At 35.8% G+C, this 13403-nt stretch overlaps 2 protein-coding genes across 5 annotated transcripts; one reads left to right on the forward strand and one right to left on the reverse strand.

Annotated features, from left to right (window-relative positions):
• Positions 1-82: 82 nt before the first annotated feature.
• Positions 83-7382, reverse strand: LOC127813026 (polyadenylate-binding protein-interacting protein 5-like). The gene is given in 4 exon segments (XM_052353701.1): positions 83-531; positions 534-597; positions 2621-3022; positions 7219-7382. Coding segments are annotated over 3 exon segments (534 nt in total). The 5' UTR covers positions 2993-3022; positions 7219-7382; the 3' UTR covers positions 83-433.
• Positions 7383-8186: 804 nt separating this feature from the next.
• LOC127813630 (pentatricopeptide repeat-containing protein At1g63080, mitochondrial-like) lies at positions 8187-13282 on the forward strand. Of its 4 annotated transcripts, XM_052354689.1 has the most exons (5): positions 8187-10695; positions 11169-11273; positions 11864-12051; positions 12135-12280; positions 12911-13282. In XM_052354689.1, the coding sequence occupies exon 1, from the start codon at positions 8390-8392 to the stop codon at positions 10568-10570; it is 2181 nt and encodes a 726-aa protein (XP_052210649.1). In that variant the 5' UTR covers positions 8187-8389; the 3' UTR covers positions 10571-10695; positions 11169-11273; positions 11864-12051; positions 12135-12280; positions 12911-13282. The 4 variants fall into 4 exon arrangements, with proteins under 4 accessions (XP_052210649.1, XP_052210646.1, XP_052210650.1 ...); XM_052354686.1 differs by having other exon boundaries at positions 11169-12051; XM_052354690.1 differs by having other exon boundaries at positions 11169-12011.
• The last annotated feature ends 121 nt before the right edge of the window (positions 13283-13403 follow it).

Genomic DNA, 13403 nt, shown 5'->3' on the forward strand with positions numbered 1-13403 from the left:
AGCATTGGTGCATGAGGTATCCAAATCTGAATTATTTTCAAAAGCCCAGCCACAGAAAAGCATCACAATGCAATAGAAAGGATTGAATAACGAAGCTACGCTATCTCCGAAGTTGATTGGGTAAAAATCAGTATGATGTTTCGAAACCATCCATGGCCGGGGGGGAGGGGTGGGGTGGGTTACAAAAACTACAACCAGCAACAGCTTTCGGGCAGTTTGCCTATCCAGCAAGAACTCTCTCGCCGCCAGTACCTGAGAGATTATAACGGCAAACATCTAACTATACAACCAAGTACTATATAAGCTGTATATATCCTGATTCAAGCATTTGGGAATTTTACCCCCCAAAAAGAAAAAAAAAAAACCAACTTCACACCCCATATCCACAGAATTGACAGGGCCGATCAAGAAGTATTATTTTTGGCAGATCCCATTAGGTAACAACTGCGGCTTCTGAGGAACTCGATCCCGAACCAGTATCTTCGCCAGCCACCTTTTTCAGTTTCAGAGATGCACATTCACCAGAAGTTCAGATTCCGACACGTCACCGATGTCCAGGGTCTCTGGAAGATTCTCGGAAGTATCACCTGGATATATCTGCTGTTCCAAATGAATCAAGATGAGTATATTTTTACTACAGCCTATGAACTCCTGCCATCAAGCATAATTCATCCAAGACGGCAAGTTTAAGAAAATAAAAAAGAATATGATTTTGACTTTTTCTAATCGACGACTTGACGTGTTTGAATAGTTTATTATTATTATTATTATTTTGTTCCACTGAAGGGGGTGATTTCCAGACAATTAGCAAGACAGAAGGTTAAACTGGCTCCAACTTGGAAATAATATAGTGATGGTAACAAGTAATCTCATGCGGGTTAAAAATCAAAGACATGTTTTTGCAAAAGAAACAATACATTATTGGCAAAACACCTTCTGCCAATACCAACTTCTCTAGCTGTCAGTTCCGTCACCCAACACAAGGCCCGCTTCTCATGTAACAAGAAAATATTTTTCACCACAACAGCCTATTTACCATACTTCTCAATAGTATTCCAGAATGACAATTGCTTTCTGAGAATTAAAATATCAACAGCGAGACCACATGGTGCTTCCAAACGTAACTTATAGGACATGATTCCGACACTTTTTACCATGAATTCTGCTCAACAATGCAGGCATTACATGACTTCCCCAATAATCCCTTGATTACTGACGTAATTTTTCAAACAAGGAAAAATCTTCTTCAAAGCTGTTACCATTGATACAACTACTACTTGGACAAAAACAGGACATCTGGTTCTTGGTAAAAAAAACAAGATTTCTGACACCACACCTACAAATAATGAGTTTTACTTGAGAAAAAATAAAATCAGAATGGGAAAATTGCTGCTTATGTAATTCATTGTACGATGCTTTCTTACAAACTAGTAACAAAAGGAGGTTTACATCTCTTTTCCTACAATCAGCTGAACAGCAAGGTTAAAGCATGCTCTAACATTCAGGTGTCTTAGATTCAAAGAAATTAAATAAACTCACAAAGCTTGGTCAATATGTTGACAGTTTAATGACATTTTTGTCACAGAGGTTCACCAAGCAAGCTGCAAACTGTGGGCTGATCAAACAAGTTCACATATTTTAGATCCAGTGACTACAAAAAGCCTTGTTCCCTTAATTTTGTACTAAATGCTAATGAACAGTAAACTCCAGTGCAGCTAGTATCTACAAACTACCAATCAAGAGGAAAAATCAAACAAAATGGATTTCGTGAAGAAAAGGCCTTAGAATGAATAGGATAAATCAGTTTTCTGTAATAAACCATAGAAAGCAAATAATCTACTGAATCTAGTGTCAATTGACAAAAGACTATATGTAATGAATTAAAAGACTATATGTAATGCATTGGCAAAATTTAGCCAAGAAGCAAGTTATAGGGTCAACCAATTAGATTTTCTGGTGATTGAAATTGAACAAACTATACAGTTGAGAATGCAAAAGCGCACGGACAAAATACTGTATTGAAACGAAAAAAGTTCAAGTTCTAGAATTAGTTTGGTACCACAACTACTTGAAACTAATTACCTCCCCAGGCAGGTGTTAGGGGTTTGTCTTGAGAAAGTAGAATTAAGATAGATAACATTACATATATTAGTTGATGCCTCAAGTCACATAAACCTTCTAAATTAAATAAGATCACCAATCACAGCCCAAATAAAGAAGCTGATGTCATCCAAATCTAGGAAAAAGGCAGGTCATTTGGATTCAATTTCCATCTTCAAAAGCTTCTTTGTTCTTTCTAATATTTTCTTGTTATCAATCTACTTTACTTCACAGAAAATCAAATGCAAAAGGGTGGTTTGACTCCCCAATGCTTCTTACATCATCAGAATACTTAAAATAAAAAAAAAATTAAAATAGCAGCAGTAGTATCAAAAGGCCTGGGTTGTATAGGACAATGCACCCATAAAAAAAGGCCCTCATAGATAGGGACTTCACTTCCTAGAAAAATATAAGAGCGGGACACTCCATAACATGGCATGCTATGCAATATTCAAAACCTAACCAATTCAATGAAGCATAGTAGGCAATTCCCCAATTTTTAGAAGTAAAAAAAGTTTACCTCAAGTTGGCTCAACATGTCAATTGAGGCTTCCAAATCTCTCTTATTTGCCAAATAGACATCTGAAAGGGATTCTTCAGATATACCAGGAAATGTCATCTGAAGATATGCCAAATCCATGTCAAAATCATCATCCATGGCCTGTTTCGCTGCATCCTCTTTTGGACTTTGAGATGATGAACCATAAGAATCATGGAAAGTGCTTCCCTTCAGGGTATTCATCTGGTTCTGTATGGCATTTTCAGAGTGAGGTCCAAACCCGATTGCTGCATTACCAGTACTATAAACTTTATTTTCACCAATTGTGCTTCTTTTTGAAAGTGGTACGTAAGAAGCAGCATATGGATTCAAGGAAGATGTTCCTGTCTTCATTTCCTCAGTTCATAGGATACCACTATTAACCTGATGACAACAGGAAAGGCACCTCTTTAATACAAGATTAAAAATAAATCAAAACTAGAAATGCTTCTTATACTTGGAATTATATTTCAATACAAAACTAGCTTACAAGAATTCGGTCTCCAAAGAATGGTGAAAACATGAGAAAAAATTAACAACATCCATAATTTGCATGCACATATCAAAGTAATGGCATGCCTAAGCATAACTTTTAACTTCTAGATGAAAAGGGTGCATGTTACTGAAACTATGCGATGGGGGACAAGAAGGGATGTATTATCCTAGGGAAAAAAAATAGAAATCAATATATTTTGTTACTTGTTTTGGTATATTTTAGTTTATTTCTTTCCTAAATAGTTTTGGAAAGATTATATTTCCATTCTAATTAGGATACAATTTTGATCTTTGAAATGTTTCCTAATTAGATAGGATTTCTAGTCTATATAAATCCTTTTTTTATGTGTTATTAAGCAGAGTCTTGATTATTGAACTGATTCAAGTTTATTGAGTGAGCTTTTGTATTCTTGTGTTCATGTTCGTGAGTCTGCATCACTGACTCATCAGTCTCTTCTTCTAACAACCACGGCATCAGGATTTTCTCAAAAGCCATGACAATAATCAATTTGGCAAATCCCACAAGTAGAGGAACAAACAGCTCATTCATAATATATTAATGCCCAAGACCAACATATGGAAGCCCAATTCATTATCATTTATTTCTCCCTGATTGTAGAAAAAAGATGAAATGATAAATAACTTGTGACCTGAGATGTCTGAGTGCTCCCAGACAACTGAATATAGTTTTTGTACATATCACTCTATGTTTGGCTTTCAAATGAAAAGGTTTCAAGGTATGCGTATCAGTTGCACTTGGTTATACAAATAAGAATAGTACATAAGTACATAATCCACTATGTTTTCTCCAACATATATATCGGTGTTCAAGTATTAGCAGTAAGCAAGTGTTTGAACGTTTTCACATCTGAAGGCAACCAGAAAAATCAAGCATACTTGCATGGACTGAATTTCTGAAACTATGGTTACAGACATCTACTGTTGATCTAACTGTAAGACTATCTTAAATGCTTTCTATAAGTCTTTCACCATCAGATAACAATCAAAATGTTTTAGTAAATGAGGGAGCGATTAAGGAGAGATGGAAGGAGTATTTCACAAAATTATTCAATGATAGTGGTGACACAAGAGTTAGGTTGGGACATTTTAGTAATTCCGAAGGGAATGTGAGCTACACATTCTATCGACGCATAAGTTCAAATGAAATAAGGCAAACTTTAAAAAAGATGAAAAATCATAAGGCAGTGGGACCAGATAATATACCAATAGAGGGCATCTCCTGGCTAACGCAACTATTTAACGCCATCCTTAAATAAAAAAAAATGCCAGATGAGTGGAGGAAGAGTACTTTGGTTCTTATATACAAGAACAAATGAGATGTTCAAAACTGTGAAAATTATAGAGGAATTAAGTTAATGAGTCATACCATGAAACTCTGGGAGAGAGTAATAAAGCAGAGGCTCAGAAAGGAAACAAATGTGTCAGAAAATCAGTTTGGTTTCATGCCTGGTAGGTCAACAATGGAAACTATATATTTACTGAGGCGTCTAATGGAAAGGTATCGAGATCATCAGAAGGACCTACATATGGTGTTTATAGATCTAGAAAAGGCCTATGATAGGGTCCCTAGAGAAGTATTATGGAGGGTTTTAGAGAAAAAAAAGAGTCAAAATAGCCTATATACAAGCCCTTAAGGACATGTATCCTGGTGTAAAGACAAGAGTCAGAACATGAGGAGGGGATACTGAACCATTTACAACTACAATAGGACTACATCAAGGTTCTGCACTAAGTCCATACTTATTTGTCCTAGTAATAGATGAACTCACTAAAGATATTCAGACAGATGTGCCATGGTGTATGCTATTTGCAGACGACATAGTGTTGGTGGATGAAACAAAAGAAGGAGTGAACACTAAGCTTGAGTTGTGGAGAAACAATTTAGAATCTAAGGGATTTAAATTAAGTAGAAAGAAAACAGAATATATGGAATGCAAATTTAGTAAAAATGCAAGAGTGGATGATGTTATAATAAAATTAGAAGACCAAATCTTACAAAGAAAAGACCATTTTCGATATTTGGGATCAGTGATTCAAAAAGATGGAGAAATCCACGAGGATGTCGCACATAGAATTAAGGCAGGTTGGCTAAAATGGAGAAATGCATCGGGGGTGTTATGTGATGGTAAAATCCTATTAAAATTGAAAGGAAAATTTTATAGGACAGCTATAAGACCAGTCTTGCTGTATGGCTCAGAATGTTGGGCAGTCAAATACCAGCATAAGCAAAAGACGAGTGTAGCGAAGATGAGGATGTTAAGATGGATGTGCGGACATACAATAAAGGATAAAATTAGAAATGAAGTTATTCGTAATAAGGTAGAAGTAGTGCCAATCGAGGAGAAGATGAGAGAGACTAGACTAAGATGGTTTAGTCATGTGAGAAGGAGACTAAGAGACGCTCATGTGAGGAGAGTTGATGAAATGGAACAATTAGTCACAAAAAGAGGTAGAGGTAGACCCAAGAAGACTTTGGGAGAGACATTAAAATTTGATATGAAATATATGGATCTAAATGAGGATATGACAAAAGACAGAAATACATGTAAGTCTAAAATTCATGTAGCCGACCCCACATAGTGGGATAAATGCTGGATATGTTGTTGTTTTCTGATAAATGCTTACATGCTAGGAATTTTACCTATTTGGAGAAAGGACCAAAAACATATTGGAAAAAGAAAGAGGATTCTCACATGGTAAAATTGACTTGGATGCTTATTTTTGCTGTACTTCCAAAAAAAATACTATGAGGTAAACAGCAGTACAAAAACAGTTGAATAGTACTTTTATCTGTACTACACCCCTGTTACCTAAACCATAAAAATATAATTAAGACACTCGAACATGGATGTACTCATCTGAGACCTTAACAAACTTTATTTGGAATTCTGAACGAAATAACATATTTGAAGATACAAACTCCGTGTGTAGGGTTAAACCTTCAGACTTCTAATTCCATAACCATAATGATTGGAAGCTTGTCCAAGGTATTGCAAGACATTTTTTAACTCATGAATATAAGTTGCTGATAGCAAGACTAACATAAAAGCGCAGAAAACCATAGAAATCCATAAAACCATACGGGCATGATGTCAACTTCCAAGGACAGTTTCTAGACAAATTCTTGCCACAACTAAATTTTCCCGCATTATCTATAAAAATTAAATGTTAACTTATTGACAAAGCCACACAATTTAGACAACTTCCGAATCAAACGTAGTTAATTTTGTACATATAAGAAATGGGAGGAAAGAAAAAGAGAAACTAATGATATGAAGATCAGACCGGAGGATTGACTGGGGAAAGGAAGGGGGACAAGGGAAAACACCGAATCAGGTTTCAAAATAATTAATTAAACAAATAAAAATAATTATAACAGATTAAAAATAAAAAATTGGTTTAACCAGCTGTCCTTTTTTGGGGCCACTTGGCCAGTCTAAGCTAGCGTTGCAGGTCTCACCAGTTCACTTCAGAACATTCAAATAAACGTAGTACAAATGTATAATCAACATTTTCATTTTTGTTTCCTAGTTTTATGCATCTATTTGTATACTGTGCACACAAAGAGCCTATACAATAATATATATATATATAACACATTTAACGTCTCCAGAGATGATTCCAGTGAAGAAGACAGTAGATTGTTCATACTTTTCCAACTGAACATAACTCGACAGCGCCATTAATAGTAAGTAAATTAAATCAGACCAGAAGCCATCTTGGTTCTTGAAACATACATCGTAGGAAATCCATTGATAAACGAACATATCTGCGCACGCATACAGAAGCAAACAACTGAAGCGAATCATATTATACGCTTGAAACATACCAGTGATCTCTAAATTAAACAACAAAACTTATATTTCATCTACAGCGCTAGTTCGCGTCAAATGAATATTAGGATTCCTGTTAAAATCATAAAAAAGATCTAGAATCATGCGATCCTGGAAACTGATCGAGAGCCAAACTCGCGAGATCGGAAGCAGAACAAGAAAGGGAGAATTACGCAACGCGAAGATCGTGACGATCACAGCGGCGGTGTGTGAGAGATAATTAGAACTCACGTGCAAATGGAGTCGGGCGGATGGAAGTGATCCGAGACGTCTGAAACCCTACCCTCTTCGCGAACGCTTGATTTCGAAGGATGCTCGCTCGTAATTCACCCTCTCTCTCTCTCTCTCTCTCTTTACATATATAACTCTGTCTCTTTCTGTTTTGGTGGGGGAAGAGAAAAGGTGAAGAAGCGAAGCGAGACGGTTTATGCTGAGATCGGCTTTCGTCGGTTCTCAGGCCGGTGGGCCCCACCATATTTTTTTTTTCTACAATTGGTTTAACATGTAATAAAAAAAAAAAAATTATATTCATAAATAAGTTTGATAAATAATTTTTGTGGATTAAAGTGATATATATAAATTTATAATAATTTTATATAAAATTAACAATAATTGAAAGTAATTAGTAGATTAATGGTTAATTTTAGATATAATTTTAATCTAAAAATATTTATATTATTTGTTAATAAATACATCTTATTTGATAATATTTTTATTCATTATTTAAAATTATTTTAAAATTAAAAATCACTGGATTCTTTAAATAAAATTTCATAAATTTTAGCTAAAATTTTAAATACATTTTAATATTTATTAAATCAATTAAAAATTAACATGTGGCAATTGTCTATTGATCTGTGAATCGATAAGATCACAAATTATTTATCTGTCAATAATCGTTCGATCAAAATTTTTAAATAAAAAAAAAATAATAATACTAGCAGACATTGATTGATGAACTCATCAAGTTCGTTAATCTAGTGAGATAATGATTATCATCAGCGTTTGATAGTCCTATTTAATATATTTTTTATATAAAAATATATGATGTTGTTTATATTTTTATATATTTTTTATATTAAATAAAATAAATAATTAATATATATAAATTAGAACCCATAAACGGCATTTTTCTCAAACCGGAACCGGTTTTCTAGAACCGGCGAGTTACTCTCTCCGATAAATGGGGCCAAAGTAAGCCCTAATTCTGGTTGCCCTTCTCGCAGAGTAGCTCACAAAGTACAGAATTCTTCCCTGTGTTTCTCACCAAGCTCGTTGTTTGATTTTAGTTTCCTAAGCCTTCTCAGGAACCAAACGGCGAGTTATCTCGTTCGTTTTCGTTGAAATCAACGACATAGTTTTGTTATATTGGGGCTGGAACAGGTAATGCTGTCACTGGGCAATGAATTTGTATGGAATTGGTATAGGAAGTACTTACCGTGGGATTCTTAAAAAGGTTCCTGTTTTGCATCAATTTATGCCTCTTTGTTCGTCATGTGCTGTTCAAGTTTTGGATTTTGCTGAAGATAGTTGTGCCTGCGAGTCATATTATGTTGAATTACAGCGTAGAATGCAGGGCTATGCAGCCTCGGGTTGCGTATCGGAAGCTCTTAAGGCTTTGAATTTCATGAGGAGTGTCCCGGGGAAGCCCACTGTGTATGATTATAATGCTTTGATACATTGTTGTTTGAAATCGAAACAGGTGGTGTTGGATGAGTTGGTTGATGTTTATATTGGGATGAAAAGGTTTGGGCCATACCCAAATGCATTGACCTTCAATGCCCTTTTGAATGGGATGCTTTCTCACGGGAACATCAAATATACATTCATTTTAGTAGAGGAAATGTGTTCAAGTGGATTTGTGCCTTCATTTAGATTGTTGTCAAAATTGTTGACAAAATCGTTGAAGCCCGGATACTTATTGGATGCACTTAGTGTGTTCAAGTTCATGTTGAGATTGGGCTATTTTCCATCTGAAGACACCATGAATTTGTTAATTGTTTGTCTTAGTAAATCTGGGATGATCCCTGAGGCATGCTTTGTGTTCTCTGTTCTTCTTGAAAAGGGCTATTTCCGAGGTGCGTATACTTACAATCCAATTCTATGGGCTCTATGTAAGACTGGCCACAGCTACACAGCCTTGGTTTTGTTTTATTCTTTGAAGAAGAAGGGTCTTGCACACAGTGTGTGCTCATATACAGCTTTGGTTTATGGTTTTAGCAAGGAAAGGTTATGGGAAGAAGCCTTTAAGTGTTTGAGTGAAATGCAAATTGGTAGCTGCAAGCCTAACGTAATAACATACACTGCAGTTTTAAGGTTTCTCTGTGATGATGGGAAGATTGAAGAGGCTTTAGGTCTTTTGGATAAGATGCAGAAGGAAGGATGTGATCCAGATTTAGTTACGTACAACATAATTCTCCGTGAACTTTGTCATCAAAGTAGAATTGCCAAAATTGGTGAGTTCGTCCAGATTATTGACCAAAAGGGATTGCATCCTGATGAGTTCACTTATGCTGCTTTGGCTGGAGGGCTGTTAAAAGGGGGGAATATGGGGATTGCCACTAAAATCTTACTTCACATTGTTTCAAGAGGATGTACTGTGGATGTTGCAATTTGTAATATATACTTAAATATTCTATCTCATGAGAATAGGTCAAGTGAATCATTATCCTTGATTAGGAGTATGATGGAAAAAGGTTTAGAACCAAATAATATATCATATAACACAATTTTGAAAAGCTTCTGCCATGACAACATTGATGATGCTCTGGAACTCTTTGACCATATAGAGTGGGGTGCAAATGGACCTGATGTGGTTTCTTTCAACACAATTCTGTCTGCAGCCTGCAAACAGGGAAATTCACCAATGATTCGAAGGATTTTATACAGAATGGAGTATGAAGGCATCAAGTTGAATGTGGTTGGTTCAACTTGTTTGATTCAATATTTTTGCATGGTTGGGAAGTTTAGAGATTGTTTGGAGCTATTGGAAGTTATGATGTCAAATGGTCCTAGTCCCACAATAGTAACTTTTAATACGCTTATGTGTAGCCTTTGCAGGTATTCATATCTTGAAACAGCACATTGGATTTTCAAATACTTGAGAAGCAATGGCTTCTTACCTGATATGATAACTTACAACATTCTTATACATGCTTCCATAAGAGAAGGCAATGAGCAGCTGGTGGTTCAGTTGTTAAGAGAGATGTATGGCCAAAGATTAAAGCCTGATGCATTTACCTTTGGATCCTTCATTTATGGCCTTTGCAAGGAAGGCAAGGTATTAACAGCACTTCTGCTGCAGGACCAAATGATTGAGAATGGCATCACTCCAACTATTTCGATTTACAATACAATACTGGAGGCGATGCTCAAGAGAGGCAAATTTGGGGGTAGTATTTTGCTATTGAAGAAAATGCTGATGGAAGGGTGTGAACCTAATGCAGTTTCTTTAGAGATTCTACACCGAGCAATGGCAAGAGGTTGGATGAATGGGTTTTGTAGGATTGCAAAGCGTCTGGAGCTTGTGTTGTCTGGTAATGATGAGAAGGAGACACATCATGGACCAATAGTAGTAGGCTAATTCACCAAGAGAACATAAGATGGTTAATATCATGTTCTGCTATCACCAAACTGGATCCTCTCAGTTAAATCCAGCTTTTCGTCAAAAGAGATCCAATGTAGATTAACTTTCACACTTTGCAAAAGGTATGAATTATATTGTTCTTGAATCTATGCTTTTTCTGATTTTTACTCAGTACTTGGACATTAGCTTGTCTTTCTGGAACCAGGTCACTTCATTTGAGTTGCATAATCCATTATAAAGACAAATAACAAAATCTAAGATTGCTTCCTTAAATGGGTGAACAAAATTGGATCCATCTAAGAGCTAGGAAATCCAAAATATGCTTTAATTGGTTTATTGGGTTGACAATGTAAGCAGGTCATTGAATTGCATAGACAAGGAATTGTTGCCTCCCTAGTTTAAAGCTGAACTAATTAATGTTTTATGCTCTACAGAATAAAAAGTACTAATACAATACATAAAACTATTCAAGTAATTTGTTTTAATTTATAAACTTTGCATCGTTTGTTTAGGCACCCTAGCTTTTATGTTATCAAAATAATTTTGCTTAAGTTTACCATTTTGTAGTTCCTTTTGTCCAAATTTTTCTACACAGGGTGCTTTTTCTACACCTTTTCCTCAATGGCACGTCAGCACCAGGGGAACAGAAGAATATTGGTTTCAGGTTAAGGCAAACCACCAGTAAAAGCAGTAGTAAAGAGTTAAGTTTTCCTTCTTTGTGGCATGTGGCACATTTGGCATGAAAGGAGCTCCAGTCTTTCAGGGTTTTGACAGTCTATTTTGTTATATTTACTGGCAATTCTTGTTTCACTTTTTTGAGCAGCTCAGGGAGCATGGCCATTCCTGATTTTCTTCCTCTTCTTTTTCTTTTTTTGCTTTTTTTTTTTCACCATATCAATCATCTTCATTTACTGCCGTCTCATGAAATGTCTCCATACTCTTTAGAGGGTTGCATCAGGAAGGGTAAAAATTTTGCCACATTATTCTTTTGCGTGGATTTATATTTTCAATGTGACTTTTAGAAGTCAATTGACATTATGAATGTCGTGCCATCAATCCTAACTTTGTTAAGATGAGATGCAATTGATGATGATGATTTGTTGGTAACTTTTTGTTGTAAGCAGGCTTTTGTCCTTTTGTCGGTTCCAGTCTCTTCCATATATTTTATCTTTATTCAGAAAAAAGAAATTATGTCATTTGATGAACAATACTGTAATTGGTTAATTCTTCTGTACTTTATTTTGTTTCTGAGAGTTTGGTAGTAATGTTGTTTATTTTTACTCTCTTCAGAAGCACAAACATGAAAGACATGTTGGAACCCTGATTTCAAAAAATGGAGGATGTGACATGGTGGGTACACAACAAAATATGTGTTTGCTTATATGACATGATGGGTATGCAACAAAAGACATGTTCAGGAAATGGAGGATCTGACATGGTGGGTACACAACAAAATATGTATTTACTTGTATGACATGGTGGGTACGCAACAAAATATGTATTTGCTTATATTCTTTTTATTATATATCATATATATTTCATGAAAGATTTGGATCAGCAGGATCTGGCAGGTCCAGCAATTTCTGGTCTATCTTTCAAACGTATATTGGCTGAACTCTTGCAAGCATGGCAGAAGCCATCTCCAGTCAAGAGTAAATTGCCTCGCAGCCTTGAGTAGCTGTACAGTGGATCACAAAGAACAGGGAGGTATAGCTTTCTGTTGTTAGTATGCATACTCCTTTGTTACTTTCCTGGCAATTTGTCTTAGATTTAGCATTACACATGACCATGGTCCCCAATTTGAATGCGTGTGTGCATATATGGTGCTTTGGTCTCCTGATCAAATATGCAGTTATTGGAGGGTAGATGGTTTTACCCCAATTTCTTCTTAACCTGGATGGGTAAAAGCTAAGAACCCTTTAAATCCAGCATATATCCATGCTTTTTACATCTTTTCTTGTTTGTTGAAGATCATCCTTGCGATTTTGCCCAATCAGGTTGTTTGATTGTTGAGTTGCTCGTAATCTTTTAACTTTTCTTTTAAAAACTAGTTTGGGATACCAGAAGGAGCTATTCAGCTGTGGAAAACAACCCCAGTTTTTTGGGAAATTGGAAAACATGTTCATATACCAAAAATTGCTAAATGGAAAATAGAAAATCTGAATGTGTTCTCGTGCCCTCTCATCCCTACATGAGCCGTTTTGGCCTAGAGGTTGTGATTAACTGCATAAGAGCCAAGCTTTAATTCCTGATCTCCTTCCAGTTGTTCTTTGGATGAACAATAAGGCAAGCACATAACTTCCCCTTTTGTTTTTTCTTGTCAATGGTGTCTGGCAGGATGGAAGAAAGCAACGAAGATCAGGACCGGCTGTCTGTCTCATTACAGTGGCTCGGGATGAACTGACTGGTGACTGAAGCAGAAGAGTTAAGAGCAAAGCTGACCCTGGGGAGCTCTAGGTGGTGATTAATTGGTCATCGACGACTTCCTAATCCCCAGTCCGTTAGGTAGTACTCCGGGATTGAACGCACAGAGTAAATTTGAAGGAGCAGCAATTCTCCATTGAAATTAGTCCTATATTGAGTTTTGGGTCACCTATACTCCAGTTATTACCTTTCTCGGAGAGACGAGGCCAACAAGCACATGATCTAGAACTTGGATATTTATGTAATCGATTTCACATAATAATAAAATTAAGACTCGTTATATTGTGTGTTGTTTTTTCACTGATTATGTTGTCTACTAGACAATAATTTTGATCAATTAGTAACATATGTTTTATCACTGATTTTGGTTTTTCTTTTTTTTCAAAAATAGTTTTAGTTACCTTAA

Source organism: Diospyros lotus, chromosome 11, assembly GCF_014633365.1.
Source record: "Diospyros lotus cultivar Yz01 chromosome 11, ASM1463336v1, whole genome shotgun sequence".
Lineage (NCBI taxonomy): Eukaryota > Viridiplantae > Streptophyta > Magnoliopsida > Ericales > Ebenaceae > Diospyros > Diospyros lotus.